This window comes from Callithrix jacchus, chromosome 12, assembly GCF_049354715.1.
Source record: "Callithrix jacchus isolate 240 chromosome 12, calJac240_pri, whole genome shotgun sequence".
In the NCBI taxonomy this organism is placed as follows: domain Eukaryota; kingdom Metazoa; phylum Chordata; class Mammalia; order Primates; family Cebidae; genus Callithrix; species Callithrix jacchus.
The window spans coordinates 45,817,812-45,837,638 of NC_133513.1; the positions used below are offsets into that span (position 1 = coordinate 45,817,812).

General features: G+C 37.2%; 1 protein-coding gene across 9 annotated transcripts in view; it reads right to left on the minus strand.

Moving 5' to 3' along the window:
* Nucleotides 1-19,827, minus strand: part of CCSER2 (coiled-coil serine rich protein 2) — a 204,566-nt gene that overhangs the window by 158,005 nt on the left and 26,734 nt on the right. For all 9 annotated transcript variants that reach the window (XR_004731899.3, XR_013524859.1, XM_054242891.2 and 6 more), the window contains exon 2: nt 1,012-2,464. Coding sequence is in view for 7 of the 9 variants with exons in the window: in XM_054242891.2 (XP_054098866.1) it covers nt 1,012-2,425 (1,414 nt within the window). In the remaining 2 variants the exon portion in view is untranslated. The remainder of the gene's footprint in view (nt 1-1,011; nt 2,465-19,827) is intronic.

Here is a 19,827-nt window from a genome sequence, read left to right on the forward strand (position 1 = left end):
CAAAATCTTTAAAATAACCTACTGAAATATTTTCTAATAGACGAAAAGAAAATTTACTTAGTAATCTTTCACTTCTGTAATATTTCCAAAAATGTAAGTAAAGCCTCATATTCCTATGTTTCCCAAGATATTTATTTTTAAACATTGGCCAGGAAGCTCCTTTTCCTCTGTGTACACTATTTAATGTCATAGATTAAATAATGTAGGGTACTCATAATTGCCTCCATATAAGGAAATAAACTTATTCTGGCAGTCACTTTTAGAAGACCTATAGACAATCAAGGGTGGTTTGTACATGCATTTCTATGCACTTATCTGATTATACCAGGGGACAAACTGAACAAACTGAAGGGACTGGACATACCACATGTCTATATCCAATCCCTTCAGTTTGTTCTATTTTCAGGGGAGTACACACACCAAATACATTTTCTGTAGCATTTAGTAACAGGATAACCAAACATAAGAGTAAATGTTTAACAAATATTTCACTTTCTTCAGTTTAAAAAATAAATAAAGCTCCCCCTGGATGTGTATCTACAAAAATTGCTAAACAAGAAAAATTTTTTAGAATAAAAAAAAAAAAATCAATCAGATTAGACATAATCTATATTATCTCATTTTACCCTTTGGCACAGCTTTACTCTTAACAAATAGTGATAATATGCTACCCTAAGAGATGGTTTGATAAATGTCATACCACTGGTTGAGGTAAGTAGGAGAAAAGTAATTTCGAAGTACTGTCTATACTAAGCAGGAATAAGCCTGTGTATAACAGGCAAAGAACAAAGATAAGAGTGGTTTTATTAACGTTGTTTTAGATACAGTGAAAAATGGGGTATGGAGCAAAAGCCACAAGGAAAATAAATGTTACCCTGCTCCAATTTTGTCTAGATCCATCCTTCCATAAAACTGATAGTACCTTGAAATCTATCTGAAGATAATCCTAAATGTAAGTTCAGTTATATTATCTAAAAGAAAGCAATGAAACTTAAGGTTAGTAATATTTACCAGAGACATTTATGTCTATCCATTCATCAGTTTTACTGAGAGCTTTTTCATTTTCCTTGGGGGAATCAAATATATCCTGTGGTGTCACATTTTCATGCTTCTCTTCTTTGAGAGACATTTCCTCTGGAGTTATTCTAGTTCTGTTAGAGTCTTCTATATCTATAAAATCATCACTAAAGTCTTCACTTAAATCATTCTTGTCAGAAGATGACAAAGAAGACAAGGAAATGTCATCCACATCATCACTCAGGTATCTCGTTTTAGCATCGTGTTTCATGCTCTGGTTGTTTTTTGCTCTGTAACTTTCATTTTCAATCAGTTCTTGGTCCTTATTAGTAGCTCGGTCCTCAGCCAAAACTGTAGCATCTTCTTCTACATATGTGTCAGCAGGTGAATTTTGATTTCCATCAACTGTGATAGTCCCAGACAATGGAGATCGGCTAGATTTCAGTAGAGAGGGATGAACCATTCTATAGCCTAAAGTAGAAGTTACACCTGGACCATTTGGTATAGCCAACTTCTTTCCACTAGCAGCATAAGGCCTATTAAACCCATACCCCAAATGTTCACTCCCATTGAGTACTTCCGACTGCCGGGAATTTCTTGTTAGGATACTTGACCGTAGAGGCACTCTAATGGATAGCTGTTGGTTTTGATAAGGCTTTGTAAGATCCACAGCTCTATTAAAGGAATGTGATCTGGTTATAGATGAAGGTGGAAGGAATGAATTCTGAATGGAATGTGAAAAACTTTGTGACCTTACCATTTTTTCACAATTAATAGGTTTACTACTGTCTGGGGACTGAGCTAAGCTTTCACCAGAACTGCTTCCGGTGGCACAGGAGTTTGCTCTAGGCCTTTGCATGCTACTAGCTGACCGGTTTCCATAAAATCCATTCAACTGTGATTTTGGAGTATTGACCGAAGAATATGAAGTCCTTCCTAATAATGTGCCTTTGGTAAATTTACCCAAATTAGATGGTCCAGAAAAAGACTTTTGGTTTAACTCCTCTGTTGATGACACTAACATAGTGGATGGCTTTGCTAACTTTGACGTGAATAATGAAACACTTTTCAAACCTCCCTTTACCCCATTTTTATCAAACATTCCTTGAGTAGGAACAAGTTTTTCAGGATCAATTATTTTATCACGTGAATTTTGAGTATTGTTAGGCTCTTCGGCACCTTGTGCACAAAGTTGGTATTTATTTTTTCTCCAATTAAATGAATGAGATGATGAACAATCAGAGCCATTATTTTTGATGTAACTTTTGATGTTACTATTCTTGGAAGTTCCTAATAAATTAACAGGAGTCCCATTTGACATTGGCTGCAATGTACTTCTTACAGATTTTGATCCATACTTTGGCAACTTGGAACCCAAAAATGTCTTGATTTGTGTTTTTTCTTCCATGAGCTATAAGGTGCATTTGTTCTTAAAATTTGACAGAATCTGTGAAGTGAAAAAAGAAGTACATTAAACATTACTAAATAAGGATAATTACTTGAATTATTACATAATATGATACTTATACTTTTATATGCAGAAAAGCCCAAAAGCTACTCATGATTTCTATAGATCTCCTAGCAAATAATGAATGTACTAATTAATAACTTTATGTTGGAAGAAAATAAAGAACTTTTTTTAACTTTTATGAACGTATGCTATGAATCATGACCACAAAATCCAGAAATAATAAAATCAAACTACCAAATTTGACGATATAAAAAGTAATTCTCTCAGAGTACTTCTTCCAATTTCCAATCCAAGTAATTTTTTCATTTTGGATAATAGTCTCTCCTTTAAAAATAAGAACATATGGAAAGCCATAGCCAGTTCACTCAGGCAAGAGAATGAAATAAAGGGCATTCAGATTGGGAAAGAGGAAGTCGGACTATCTCTGTTTGCCAATGACGTGATTATATATCTAGAAAATCCTACAGACTCCTTCAAAAGATTCCTAGATTTGATAAATATATTCAGTAAAGTCACAGGTTGCCGAAGTACACAAATCAGTAGCACACAAAGAAGGACTAACGATCAAGACTCAATCCCTTTGACCATAGCTGAAAAAAAAAAAAAAAAAAAAAACCAACTAGGAATATACTTAGCCAAGAAAGTAAAAGATCTCTACAAGGAGAAGTGCAAAACACTTCTGAAAGAAATCAGACAATGCAAACAAATGGTAATACATCCCATACTCATTCATTAGCGGAATCAATATCATGAAAATGACCATGCTGCCAAAAGCAGTCTACAGATTCAATGCAATTTATATCAAAATACCAACATCATTTTTCACTGAATTAGACAAAACAATCCTAAAACCACAATGAGATATCACCTTATCCCAGCCAGAACGGCTATTATTAAAAAGTCCAAAAACAATAGATATTGGCATAGATGTGATGAAAAGGGAACATTTATATACTGCTGGTGGAAATATAAATCAGTAACACCTCTATGGGAAATAGTATGAAGATTTCTAAAGAAGTAAATTTACCATTTGATCCAGCAATCTCACTACTGGGAATCTACCCAAACGAAAATTGTATTTAAAAAACAGCTGCATTATGTATGCTTATTGCAGCAAAATTCACAATTGCCAGATGTAGAACCAACTTAATTACCCATCAACTGATGAGTGCATTAAGAAAATGTGGTATACATACACCAAGGAATATTACTCAGCCATAAATAAGAATGAAATAATGTCTTCTGAAGCAACGTGGATGGAGATAGAGGTCATTATTCTAAGTAAAGTAATTCAGGAATGGAAAACCAAATACCATATGCTCTTACTTATAGTTGGGAGCTAAGCTCTGGTTATGCAAAGGCATACAGAGAGGTATAATAGACACTGGAGACTCAGAAGGAGGGATGGTGGGAGGAAGATGAGAGATTTTTTTAAAAACTACACAATGTAGAAGGGTACAATGTACACTGTTTGGGTGGCATGTGCACTGAAATCTAACTTCACCACTATACAATTCATTCATGCAACCAAAAATCACCTGTTCCCTTAAAGTCAGTGAAATAAAAGTTAAAAGAACATATATTTTTTTAATGTATATAATTTTATAAAAACTGGAAGACATCTGAAAAACATTAATTACTTAAGCCACAGAAGTATATAGATGAAGAACATAACAGTACCAAAAAAATTATTTTGGCATCAAGTGTTGAGTAATAAGCTGTCATTTTAGGCAACTATCTCAAAAGAATTTCCATCCAGTAATATAAATACACATTACAGTTAGTGCCAGGGTGAGAAGTACAAAAATTTAATAAAGTTGATTTGTACATTAATCTTAATCTTACACAATTTATTTTATTTTATTTTTTGAGACAAGGTCTCCCTCTGTCACCCAGGCTGGAGTGCAGTGGCATGATCACGGCTCACTGCAGCCCCCACCTACCTGGCTCAAGTGATCTTTACACCTTAGCCTCCCGAGTAGCTGGGACTAAAGGCACACAGTATCACAACCAGCTAATACTTAAAAAAACATTCATAGAGACAGAGTTTCACTATATTGTCTAGGCTTGTCTTGCACTCCTAACCTCAAGCAATAGACCCACCTGGGCCTCCCAAAGTGCTGGGATTAGAGGCATGAGCCACCGTACACAACTTGAATTTATTTTAAATATAACACAAAACTACAAAAACAAAAAGGTTCAATGCACACAAAAGAGCATAAACTAGAAACCATTACTGTCCTCTATTTGAGTAACTTTTTAATAAATTATGACATACCATGTAATAAGATTATAAAGATGAGCTAGAAATATTAATCCCAGCACTTTGGGAGGTCAAGAGATTGAGACCATCCTGGTCAACATGGTGAAACCCCGTCTCTTCTAAAAATACAAAAAATTAGCTGGGCATGGTGGCGCGTGCCTGTAATCCCAGCTACTCATGAGGACGAGGCAGGAGAATTCCCTGAACTCAGGAGGAGGAGGTTGCGGTGAGCCAAGACCGCACCATTGTACTCCAGCCTGGGTAACAAGAGCGAAACTCCGTCTCAAAAAAAAAATTTTTTTGCCCTAATAGTAACAAAAATATATGGTGACTATATGCTCACTGTAATTATATAAGAATTCTGTAAAAACACAAACAAGGGAAAAATGGAAATTTAAAAATGCCTTAGGGTCACTGATGTTTTTAATGTAGTGTATGACATTGTCTTTAATTTTGTTTTTTTAAGAGGCATGGTCTTGCTCTTTCACCCAGGTAGAATGTAGTGGTGCAATCACAGATCACTACAGTCTCAAACTCCTGGGCTCAAGTGGTCTTCCTACCACAGCCTTCTGAGTAGCTAGGATGGACTACAGATGCATGCCACCATTTTTACTTTTTTATAGAGGTGGGGGCCTTGCTACATTGTGTAGGCTGGTCTTGGATTCCTGGGTTCAAGCAATCCTCCCACCTTGGCTTCTCAAAGTGTTGGGATTACAGGCATGAGCCACTGTACTGAGCTAAATTTTTTAAATTTTGTTGTTGTTGCTGTTGTTGAGATGGAGTCTCACTCTGTCACCCAGGCTGGAGTGCTGTGGTATGACCTCAGCTCACTGCAACCTCCATCTAGCGGGTTCAAGTGATTCTCCTGCCTCAGCCCCCTGAGTAGCTAGGATTATAGGTGTCCACCACCACGCCCTGCTAATTTTTTATATTTTTTAGTAAAGACGAGGTTTCACCATGTTGGCCAGGGTGGTCCACTCCTGACCTCAGGTGATCCACCCACCTCAGCTTTTCAGAGTGCTGACATTACAGGTATAAGCCACCACACCCGGCCAATTTTTTAATTTATAAAACAACTGATTCCAAGTCAACCCTAGCCTAAGTAGTAGAGTTCCTATAATACATAAGTGTTATTAGTTATGTCAAAAGTAAATATTCAGAAAAGTACACAAATGTTCAAATAAAGATGGTAGAGTGAAAAATAACTAAAGAACAACCTGTTACCCACTAATATGATATAAACGTATATACATATGTGTGTATGATTTTTTTTTACCAGAAAACCCACCAGCTACACACAATAATACAAAAAGCTACTTAAGCTAAGAACCTACAAACTTTAAAAAGTAGTGGACAGAAAAAGAATCTGTATGATACAGTATGACTAGTAGCCTGATTACTGCCTACAAGCAGCAGTGAGAAAGAAAGGCGAAGTAAAAATTTTGAAAATGTTAAGAAATACCTCCTTGTTTGGATAGAAAAATATCATTTGTCATGCCCTAGAGAAGTTGAGGAAAATATCTTGAGCACAGAGGCTTCAAAACTTAGGCAGAGGCATCACCAGGATCTGCCAACTTCTAAGGCCCTATACTGAGTTTAAGGAAGGATCTGAAGCAAATAGAAATATACTATACCCTCAGCAGTATTAACTGAGACAGGTATAGGACATTTAACACAATCTAACTAGATGGGAAATCATAGGGTCACAGAAGGGCAAAAGAAAAGTCTTGACCTAGGTATCCAAATTAAGCCTGAGCAAGACAAAAAGAAATGACCATAAAACCATATAAACAGTTTGTCATAACACAGAGCAACCTAATAAGAACATGCGTCTAATAAAAGAAAAGCCCCAAAATAAAAAGACAAAAGAAGTAAAGTAAAAAGAAAAACGTTGTCGTTAAGGAAACGCCAAATTAAGAAGAACAATGAATTAAAAAAAAAAAAAAAGCAAGGAAAAGAACTAAAGATTTAAACAAATGGCAAGGAGAAAAATCTCAAGATAACAAGAGTATTGAGGAGGCCAAATGGTGGATCACTTGAGTCCAGGAGTGTGAGACCAGCCTGGACAACGTAGCAAAACCTCATCTCTACAAAAAATACAAGAATTAACCAGGCATGGTGGCACACACCTGTTGTCCCAGCTACTCAGGAGGCTAAAGCGGGAAGACAGATTGAGCCCGGGAGGTCGAGGCTGCAGTGAGCCATGACCACACCACTGCACTCCAGCCTGGATGACAGAGCAAGACACTGTATCATAAAAAACAAAAGAAAGAAAGAAAAGAAAAATAAAGTTAAAAAAAAAAACAAAGATATCAAAAGAAAAAAAATCTAGGACAAAGGCTGAACTGAAAGATGATTAGTATCTTTGAAGTACAATAATTAATTAAACGAAAGAGAAAAGGCAGAAGGATATAATAGAAAATATACCAAAAATAAAGGTGAAAAAAATCTACACAAGGAAAGAAAACATACACCAAATCACAGATGGAAATATATATATATATATATTTATCCTAGTTAATGAAATACCAAGGATAAAAAAAAATTCTCCAGAAATACAAGCAGACAAAAAATAAATCACCTTTAAAAAATTTTTTTAACTTGGAATATACAGACGAAATTACTAAATACCATCCCCAAAAAATGCTGGGGACTCTAGGGATAACTTAACCCTATAGGAATCACATTAATTTTATCTTTAAAATTTATTCTAAATTCACCATTTCCGTTCCAGAATTTTAGTTCTTATGCTCATCATTTTTTCCTATACTACTACCAAGGATTCCTACATTTATGTCAAGATTCCAACCTTACTTCTATTCAAACTCGAGAGTTATCTTCTTAAAGCACAGATCTACATCACATCATTCTACTGATTAAAAACCATGTGTGAGACCAGGAACAACAAAATAAAACCCAAAACCCATTGTACAGGGAGCAAGCTACTCTATTTGCTTCTACCTTATCTTTGTTATGTACTGAAGCCAAGATACATTATTTGTCATTCCCCAAAATCCATCCTACACTTTCTATCTTCTATGCCTTTGCTAAAGACCACTTTGAAGATTCTATACTCAAAATCCAAAATCACCACCTGGGCGACAGAGCAAGACTCCATTGCAAAAAAAAAAAAACTTAAAAAAAATAAATTAACATTAAAAATAAAAGAATTCTGAGGTCAAATCTAGCTTCTGAAGTAGTCACATGATCAAGCAGCAATGTTTGCCAGGAGCAGAGCAAAGGACAGTGGCAATATCCATGCCACACAACTGTCTTCTTCATTTTTGGTAATGAAATAAAACATACTCCTATACTCACAACCACGTTCAGTATAAACATAAGAAAACTAGTAATGATATTACATATTAGGGTAATTTTGCAAATCAATAAATACATGTTAAAGATTAAAGAGCCCGTGAGTCAGAAAGGCTTTAACATTTCCCTGCCTGTCACAAGTAGACCATGGAAAGAAAATTCTATCTTTTCCCTTCTCTAAACCTCTATTTTCCTGCCTAAGATGAGGGTAATACATGTTATCTCCCAAAAGCATTTTAAGTATTAATAACTTAGAGGCACAAGATGAGTCCGAAAAATAGATAAACTGTTACTAGTGTTTGTGACTGTAACACTTTGTGGGGGAAAAGGATAATGTTAGAATCTGAATGTGCTATTCTCTGTGAAGAATAATTGTTAATTTCCAAATGTGCAAATAATTTCAACAAAAATGACATCAATCACCTTGAACTCTGGTCTTAAGATAAATTAGTCTGACAGCTCCAATATAAAGTTTACATTATGAATATTATCACTTCATTTGATGACCTACCTACTGCCTTCAAATGTTCATGAAACTTTCCCTTAAATTTGCTTATACTTTTGAAGTAAAATAGACATTGTGAGTCTGAATCACTTTGGTAGCCATGCTGTCTTTCATGTACTTTACCTAATTTGTAATCTGTTAGGTGTCTAAAAAATGCATTTATTAACAATTTGAAAAAACCATGTTGCCTACATCATCTAATGATATAATCTTCTATTGAGTAAGGAGACCCAGGCATCTGGAATCACCTCCTCCTCGACTTCCACACTATATTTCAATAGAAGAAAAGGCTGGGTAACCGTCCCCTCCTGAATCCCCTTCCTGTAGATAGCAAACTTGGTATTGGGGAAACTCTCCGGAAGACAGTGTTTTTACTTAAAACAAGCTCAAACCTCCATCTGGAGACCAGAACCTTTTCACATGTGATTTATAAAACTGTAAACCCAAAAACTCTTTGATATGTGATTTCTAAAAGTGTAAACCTGAATCCTTTTTACATGTGATTCCTAAAACTGTAAACCCGAAACTCTTTCATATGTGATTTCTAAGGTTATAAAACCTAAGATTCTTCCACATATAATATCTAGAGTATAAGCCTATATAAAGGCAGAACCTTCCTTTGTTGGACGAGCTGAGTTTAGACAAATTATCGCTTGGTTCCCAGCTGGAATGAACCCTTTCCTTCCCCATTTGCTGTTCGAGAGTTCTGTTTCTCGCTGCCGCTCCTGCTACACTATGAGACACTTTAATACCATCTGTGAGCTTTAATTTAATGGTGAACTAAGACTAATATCTGGTATAGTACTTGGAAATATCTGAGTCTTTTTAATTTCTGTAAAAACAATTTTTTTAAAGTATAGCACATTTATAGTATTGGTATTTCATATTTAAAAAATTTTTTTCAGGACAGGCACGGTGGCTCACGCCTGTAATCCCAACACTCTGGGAGGCCAAGGCAGGCAGATCTCCTAAAGTCTGGAGTTTGAGACCAGCATGGCCAATATGCTGAAACCCCATCTCTACTAAAAATACAAAAATTAGCTGAGCATGGTGATGCACACCTATAATCCCAGCTACTCGGGAGGCTGAGGCACAAGAATCGCTTGAACATGAAAGGCAGAGGTTGCAGTGAGCCAAGATCACACCATTGCACTCCAGCCTGGGCAACAGAGAGATTCCGTCTCCAAAAAAAAGAAAAAAAGGTTAAAACTACTTATAAATGCCTCTTTAAAAACTGTAAATCAGGTTTCTTGCTTTTAAAAGGAATCTACAACTGGATAAGGGAGAAGCAGAAGCAAATATTATTAAGCACTTACATGACAGGTACCATGCTTACCACTTCATCCTAATTGTTTAATCTTCATAACATTATAAAGTAGTAGATTTCATCCCATATTAAACAGCTAAAACCAAGATTCAGAGAGGCTAATACACTTGTCTAAAGTTACAAATTCATACACTGTCAAAGAAGATTCAGGTTCAAGTTTACCTGACTCCAGGGCCAATAAAAACCGCCTTCATGACAAATGAAATACAGTCAATGAGCCACATAATGATGTTACAGTCAATGATAGACTACATTTACAACAATGATCCCATGAGATTATAGTGGAGCTGAAAAATTCCTATAACATAGTGACATGGTAGTCATTGTAACACTGTAATGCAATTACTTTATTTTTTACATGTTTAGTGTATCCTGTGTGTACAGTGTTTATAAAGTCTACCCTAGTGTGCGATGGCGTCTTAGGCCTTCACATTCACTCACCACTCACTCACTGACTCACTCAGAGCAACTTTCAGTTCTGCAAACTCCATTCAAGTGCCTTATACAAGTATACCATTTTTTCTTTTATATACTACCTTTACTGTAACTTTTCTACATTTAGATAAACAATTCTGTACCATTGTATCACAAGTGCCTGTAGTATTCAGTACAGTAAAATGCTGTATAGGTTTGCAGTCTATGAGCAAGGGACTATACTATATAGCCTAGGTGTGTAGTAGGCTATACCATCTGGGTCTATGTAAGTATACTCTATGCTGTTCACAGAATGACAATGACCTAAGGAGGCATTTCTCAGAACAGATCCCGTTCATTAAGCAATGCATGCCTGTATTCTGAGAAGCTTACTGACAGCAAGGGACAAGAATGAAAAAAGGGACTGAATAGCTAGTGTCAGAGGAGAAGCATAAAGACTGCAAAAGGCCTAGATATTAATTACAGACATCTTGCAGAACAGTAAGAGCTGTTACTTTTCAAATTCCTTTCATATCCGTTACCTCATCATCTGAAAAACCACCCACTCACTTTTCTTTTTTCAGTTTTTCAAATAATTTTTTACAAGGTATAAATGGTCTGCATTTTAGAGATTTAAACAGACATAAATTTGCTACTAAGTACAAGAGCAATTAACTTAACAACAATACTATTGACTACATGTATAAGCAGTTTCTTCTGAAATCTGCTTTCACATTCAGATAACTAGGTCAGAATTTAAAGTGATTTTTTTTAACCTTATGTTACTCAATTACCTCTTTCCTATCCCCTTTCACATTTCCTGGCTGTCATCTGTGGCATAAGTTGATTCAAAGGCTTGATGATAGCAACTAAATAAGCAAAATTGACAACTTTAGCCAAAGTAAAGGTTTAAAACAGTGCATTTACTTCCAGATTCTTCAAGACTTTAAAGAGGACATGCCATGCTCAACACAAAGCCTCATTATTATATCAATTTGACCTTTCTGTTCTCCAGCTACAACTTCATTTTCGCTCACTTAAATGGAGTTCGAAGTAACTTGTAAAAGTTAGGCTCAAAAGGAATTTGTGGTTTAACAACATTAAATAAGGTTATTATACAGATCCAATGTATATTACTTCCTGAAATTTCAATTTAAAAAACAAAAATACTAAGAAATAAAGAGAAACCAGAAGTTCCCCTGGCCAAACCATAAAAATTTGTCCCTCCAAATTTTACCAGTTGGCACAGAAACACAAACTCAAATACGTGTAGGGCATGCAAATGTCATTAATGTGCAGACGGCTAGGAAAAGATGACACATGCCAAACTACATGAATACTAAGCCATATACTGCCTTTTAAAATAGTAGACAGGTATAACAACTAAGTACAGCATTTCACAAACACTGGGTCAAATCACAGCAAGAAAACATTTAACATTTCAGTCTATATAAGAGCTGTTTGAGCAAAGTTTCCTAAATTAAAGTAAATGGGCAGAAAGGACAGGGCCGTAGGAGCTCCAGCATCAGGGAGAACAGTAACAGGAGTAACATTAACATGGATGGAAGACTACCAGACCATAAATTCACTAATGGCACATACTGGGTTTGATTCACCAGAACACATTACTCAACCCCAACCTTGCTCAGTACATGACAATCAGTAAATACCTAAACATTAAACGTTTTATAAAGAACTACATACATTAGCAGTAGTTTTTACATAATAGAATACAACATGACAATGAAGACCTAATTATTGCTATATGTAACAATGCAGATAAACGTAACAGGATCCTTTAAACAAGACCCAGAGACTTGAGAGTAAACTGCTGTGGTTCCATTTATATGAAGAATCCTATAAACAGACTCCAGAGACTTAAGAGTAAAAATGGTGTGGTTCCATTTATAGGAAGGTCAGATTGCCATTTTCAATGTAAAAAGCTACAATTAATATCACTCTTACCTAAAAGCCTGGAAGAGCCAGAGAATCTTCAAAATCATAACCTTTCATAAGCCCATTCAGAAAGCTGGTATTATAAGGCAACCAAGTTGACCAAATTCCAAAGGGAGACAAGCCCCTCCAAGGAGAGATGGGACATTTACGGTTTCTCTTTTGGCTGAGCATACGAGACAGAAATGACCACCATAAGGAGAAGTAATAAGCTAACATTTTAATGTCGGCTTAAAAGCCAAATGTGGACTAGCACAACAGCAAGCTCTTCCACATGGGCCTCAACCTAGTGTTTAAGTGAAAAATATGGGAAAGCTCCCCCTTAATGGCACATGTAGGCAGGAGGTGATCAAAGGCCGCATTGGGACAAACGTAAAGTCTCTCACTTTCCTGCCTCCTCCTGTCCTCTGAAGAAAAAGCCTTAAACTACTGGGGAAGAAGCAGCAAGACTTCTCACCCAGGAACAAAGGAAAAAGTCCACTGCATCTGGGGGAAACAGAATGGAGTGTGAGAAATGTTCAGTTGATCCATTTATGTGAGTGTAAGGTCATGAACTGAATTATCATGATAATATGTGTTAGAACAGAGAAGTGGTTCCACAGTGCTTGTGTGTATCAGAATCACCTGGAAGACTTCATGAAAACAAGACCTCTGAACTCCACTCCCAGAGTTTCTGAACCAATGTATCTAAGGTAAGGCCTTAGGAATATGAATTTTTAACAAGTGTCCAGGTGATGCTGACTCTGCCAATCTGGAATTCATATGTTGAAAATCCCTGGGATAGAGAATAACTCTGCCTGAGGTGGCTAACTGAAAAGGTGCTGACTGAGAAGTTGGCAACTTGATCTGGATGGTGTAAAATTCACCAAGACTCACATCATTTAAGATGTATGCATTTTATTGTATGTAAGTTATACATCATTTTTTTAAGTTTCCCTTAAAAAATTAAAAGACTTCAAACTGCTTCTAATGCAATAAATAGTAAAAATGAGCCTTACTGCTGACAACTTATTCGACAAATTGATAAAGGAATTAAGCATGTATCCTGCTCTTCTCATACTTCAAAGCAATCAAAAGACTGACAGAAAATCTTTATAGAAGAACCACAACTAGTAAGTACAGAAAAAATGATGGAATCACAAAGTAAGAAAATCTGAAACACTCCATTAGATACCAAAACACGTTACAGTTAAAACTGCAACTATTAAAAACTGAGTGGTAAATAACACTAAGGATTAATTATGCTGCTTTCTCTACTCATTATGTTTGAAAGCATCCATATACTTTCATTTAAAAAAGTAAACTCTGGCTGGGCACAGTGGCTCATACCTGTAATCCCAGCACTTTAAGTAGCTGAGACAGGTGATGACCTGAGATCAGAAGTTCCAGACCAGCCTGGCCAACATGGTGAAACCCCATTTCTACTAAAAATACAGAAAGTAGCTGGGCATGGTAGCAGGTCCCTGCCATTCCAGCTGTCTGTATCTCCGGGATAACACAAATGGTTTCATAGAGGAAACAATGCTTGAGCTGAGCCGCAAAAGATAAACAGTAAATAGAAATAAAGACACTGAATGTGAAAAACAATAAAGCCTAAGAGCATAAAGAAAATTATACAACCCAGATTCCAACAAGATGGCTGAACAGGAACAGCTCCAGAGTGCAGTCCCCGAAAGAGAGAGAGAGAGAGAGAGAGAGAGAGAGAGAGAGAGAGAGAGAGAGAGAGAGACACAAAGAGGGCAAGTGATCTCTGCATTTCCAACTGAGGTACTAGGGTGATTTCAATGGGACTGGTTGGACAGTGGGTATTGCCCAAAGAGGGCAAACCGAGGCAGAGTGGGGCACTGCCTCACTCAGGAAGTGCAACTGACTGGAGGATTAGGGACTTACTCTCTATCCACACCCTGCACTCCATTTCACATACTGCGCTTCTCCCATGATCTCTGCAACCCACAGACCAGGAGATCCGCACCATTCTGAAAAGCAACACAAGTTAACAGCACAGATCTAAGCGGCAGCTCCAGTCAGCGCCGTGGGTTGTCAGCACAGATCTGGGCAGACATTTTGACTAGCACCGAGAGGACCTGCGGGACAGGGCTACCCGCTCCCCAGAAAGAGGGGAGCTAAAAGCAGGGAGACAGTTGATACCACTGGGTGGTTCCCAACCCCACAAAGTCCAAACTGAAGCCCTCTCACTTGAGAGTTTTGCAGCTAGCACACCAGTTCAAGCTCAACCCAGGACAATGGAGCTTGGTGGGGAGAAGGGTGTCCGCCATTGCTGAGGTGGGTCTAAACCTACTGGTATAAACAAAAGCCGAAGGAAGCTTACACAGCAGCTGGACTGAGTCCGTGACAGCCCAACAGTGCCTCCACAAGTAGACAAGAGACAGGCTGCCTCCTCAAGTGGTTCCCTGACCCCTGTATAATCAAAAAGATACCTCATACATGAGACCTCTGGCTGACACCTCGTGGGTACCCTTCTGGGATGAAGCTATCAAAAGATCAGACACCAGTCCTTGCTGTTCTGCAGCCCCCACAGGTGATTCCCAGGCAAGCAAGGTCTGGAGTGGACCTCCAGCAGTCCTACAGCAGAGGGGCCTGACCGTTAGAAGGAAAACTAAAGTACACAAAGAAATACCTTCGACATCATCAGAAAGGATGTCCACTCAGTGACCCCATCTGAAATTACCAACTGCAAAGATCAAAGGTAGATAAATCCACAAAGATGGGAAGAAACCAGCACAAAAAGGATGAAATTATCAAAGACCAGAACACCTCTCCTCCTCAAAGGGATCACAACACCTAACCTGCAAGGGAACAAAACAGGAGGGAGAATGAGTCTGACGAACTGACAGAAGCAGGCTTCAGAAGGTGGGTAATAACAAACTTCTCTGAGCTAAAGGAACATGTTCTAACTCAAAGCAAAGAAACTAACAACCTTGAAAAAAGGTTAGATGAAATGCTAACTAAAATAACCAACTTGGAGAAGAAGATAAAGACCTGATGGAGCTAAAAAACTCAGCATGAGAACTTCGCAAAGCATACACAAGATTGAATAGCTCAGGCAGAATTGAAAGATCAGGCAGAATAAAGTATATCAGAGATTGAAGATCAACTCAAGGAAATAAAACAAGAATGCAAGATTAGCGAAAAAAGAGTGAAAAGAAATGAAAAACGCCTCCAAGAAATATAGGATTACATGAAAAAAAAAACCTAATCTACAGTGTACCTGAATGTGACAGGGAGAATGAATCCAAGCTGGAAAACACTTCAGGATATTATCCAGGAGAACTTCCCCAACCTAGCAAGGCAGGCCAACATTAAAATATAGGAAATACAGAGAACACCACAAAGAGATTCCTCAAGAAGGGCAAACCCAGGCACCTAATCATATCATTCACCAGGGATGAAATGAAGGAAAAAATACTAAAAGCCACCACAGAGAAAGGTCCGGTTACCCACAAAGGGAAGCCCATGAGACTCACAGTGGATCTCCTGGCAGAAACCCTAGAAGCCACAAGAGAGTGGGGGCCAATATTCAACATCCTTAAAGAGAAGAACTTTCAACCCCGAATTTCATACCCAGCCAAACTAACCTTCACAAGTGCAGGAGAAATAAAATCCTTTACGGACAAGCAATTGCTGAGAGATTTCATCACCACCAGACCTGCCTTACAAGAGCTTCTGAAGGAAACACTAAACATGGAAAGGAACAGTCAGCACCAGCCACTGACTGAATGTACCAAATAAAAAGACCAAAGAGGCAATGAAGAAACTGTGTCAACTGATGGGCAAAACAAACAGCCAGTAAGAAAATGGCAGGATCAAATTCACACATAACAATATTAACCTTAAATGTAAATTGCCTAAATGCCCCAATCAAAAGACACAGACTGGCGAACTTGATAAAGAGTCAAGACCCATTGGTGTGCTGTATACAGGAGACCCATCCAAATGTGCAAAGATACACAGAATGAAATTAAAGGGATGGAAGATTTACCAAGCAAATGGATAGCCAAAAAAAAAAAGCAGAAACTGAAATCCTAGTCTCTGATAAAACAGACTTTAAACCAACAATCAAAAGACACAAAGAAGGGCATTATATAATGGTAATAAAAACAATGCAACAAAAAGAGCTAACTATCCTAAACATATAGGCACCCAATACAGGAACACCCAGATACATAAAGCAAATTCTTAATGACCAACAAAGAGACTTAGACTCACACACAGTAACAGTGGGAGACTTTAACACTCCACTGTCAATATTAGACAGATCAACGAGAGAAAATCAACAAGGATATATAGGACTTGAACTCAGATCTGGACCAAGCAGACCTAACAGATATCTACAGAACTCTCCAATCCAAATCTACAGAATATACATTATTCTCAGAACCATATTGCACTAAAATTTACCACATAATTGGAAATAATTCCTCAGCAAATGCAAAAGAACAGAAATCATAACAAATTGTCTCTTGGACTACAGTGCAATCAAATTAGAACTCAGAATTACAAAACTCGCAGAGAACCGCACAACTACATAAAAACTGAGTAACTTGCTCCTGAATGATGACTGAATAAACAATGAAATGAAGGCAGAAATAAAGATGTTCTTTGAAACCAATGAGAAAAAACGAACACTATACCAGAATCTATGGGAAACAGTTAATGCAGTGCTTAGAGGGAAATTGATAGCAATAAATGCCTGCATAAGAAGTGAGGAAAGATCTAAAGTAGACACCCTATCATGAAAATTGAAAGAGCTAGAGGAGCAAGATCAAAAAAAGCCAAAAGCTAGCAGAAGACAAGAAATAACTAAGATCAGAGCAGAACTGAAGGAGATAGAGACACCAAAAACAACTTTTAAAAAAAAAATCAATAAATCTGGGAGCTGGTCTTTTGAAAAATAATTAACAAAGTAGACCGCTAGCCAGACTAATAAAAAAGAAAAACAGAGAAGACTCAAATAGATGCAATAAAAAACCATAAAGAGGATATCACCACTGGTTCCACAGAAATACAAACTACCATCAAAGATTACTACAAACACTCTATGCACAAAACCACTAAACCTGGAAGAAATGGATATACTTCTGGACACTTACACTCTGCCAAGACTAAACCAGGAAGAAGTTGAATACCTGAACAGACCAATAACAAGGTCTAAAGTTGAGGCACTAATTAATAGCGTACCAATCAAAAAAAGGCCAGGTCCAGACGAGTTTATAACCTCTACCAGATGTAAAAAGAGAAGCTGGTACCACTCCTTCTGAAACTATTCCAAATAATACAAAAAGAAGGAATCCTCCCTAACTCATTTTATGAGACCAACATCATCCTGATATCAAAACCTGGCAGAGACACTGCTAAAAAAGAAAACTTCAGACCAATATCCATGATGAACATCAATGCAAAAATCTTCAATAAAACACTGACAAAGCAATTCCAACAGCACATCAAAAAGCTTATCCATCACGATCAACTAGGCTTCATCCAGGTGATGCAAAGCTGGTTCAATATACACAAATCTATAAACGTAATCCATCACATAAAGAGAACCAAAGACAAAACTATATGATCATCTCAATAGATGCAGAGAAGGCCTTCAACAAAATTCAACCCTTTATGCTAAAAACTCTCAATAAACTAGGTATCGATGGAATGTATCTCAAAATCATAAAACCTATTTATGACAAACCCACAGTCAATATCACACTGAATGGTCAAAAAACTGGAAGCATTCCCTTTAAAAACTGACACTAAACAAGAATGCCCTCTCTAACCATTCCTATTCAATATAGTATTGAAGGTTCGAGTCAGAGCAATCAGGCAAGAAAAAGAAATAGAGTATTCAATTAGGAAAAGAGGAAGTCAAATCATCTCTATTTGCAGGTGACATGATTGTATATTTAGAAGACCTTATTATCTCAGCCCAAAATATCCTTAAGCTGACAAGCAACTTCAACAAAGTCTCAGGATACAAAATCAATGTGCAGAAATCAAAAGCATTCCTATACACCAATAACAGACTAACAGCCAAATCATGAGGCGAACTCCCATTCACAATTACTACAAAGAGAATAAAACACCTAGGAATACAACTAACAAAGAATGTGAAGGATCTCTTCATGGAGAACTACAAATCACTGCTCAAGGAAATAAGGGAGGACACAAATAGATGGAAAAACACTCCATGCTCCTGGTTAGGAAGAATCAATATCATGAAAATGGCCATACTACCCAAAGTATAATTACTGCCCAAAGTAATGTATAGATTCAACCCTATCCCCATCAAGCTACCATTGACCTTCTTCACAGACTGGAAAAAACAAATTTAAACTTCATATGGAACCAAAAGAGAGCCCACATAGCCAGACATTCCTAAGCAAAGAGAACAAAGCTGAAGGCATCACACTATCTGACTTCAAACTATACTACAAGGCTACAGTAATCAAAACAGCATGATACTGGTACCAAAACAGAGATATAAACCAACAGAACAGAGGCCTCGGAAGTAATACCACACATCTACAACCATCTGATCTTTGACAACCCTGACAAAAACAAGCAATGGGGAAAGGATTCCCTGTTTAATAAATGATGTTGGGAAAACTGGCTAGCCATTTGCAGAAATCTGAAACTAGACCCCTTCCTAACAACTTACACTAAAATTAACTCCAGATGGATTAAAGATTTAAACATAAGACCTAACATCATAGAAACCCTAGAAGAAAACCTAGGCAAAACCATTCAGGACATAGGCATAGGCAAGGACTTCATCATTAAAACACCAAAACCAATGGCAACAAAAGCCAAAATGGACAACTGGGATCTAATGAATCTTAAGAGTTTCTTCACAGCAAAAGAAACAATCGTCAGAGCAAACTGGCAACCAACAGAATGGGAAAAAATTTTTGCAATTTACCCATCAGACAAAGGACTAATATCCAGAATCTACAAAGAACTAAAGCAGTTACAAGAAAAAAAAAAACATTCAAAAGTGGGCAAAAAATATGCACAGAAACTTTTTAAGAGAGGACACTTACGAGGCCAAAAAACATGAAAAAATGCTCATCATCACTGCTCACTAGAGAAATGCAAATCAAAACCACATTAAGATACCACCTCACACCAGTTAGAATGGCGATCATTAAAATATTAGGAGACAAGAGATGCTGGAGAGGATGTGGAGAAATAGAACACTTTTATGCTGTTGGTGGGAGTGTAAACTAGTTCAGTCATTGTGGAAGACAGTGTGGCAATTCCTCAAGGATCTAGAAATAGAAATTCCATTTGACTCAGCAATCCCATTACCGAGTATATAACCAAAAGAATACAAATCGTTCTATTACAAGGACACATGCAGACCAATGTTCATTGCAGCACTGATTACAACAGCAAAAACCTGTAACCAACCCAAATGCCCATGAGTGATAGACTGGACAAAGAAAATGTGGCACATAAGCACCATGGAATACTATGCAGCCATAAAAAAGGATGAGTTGATGCCCTTTGTAGGGACATGGATGAAGCTGGAAACCATCATCCTCAGCAAA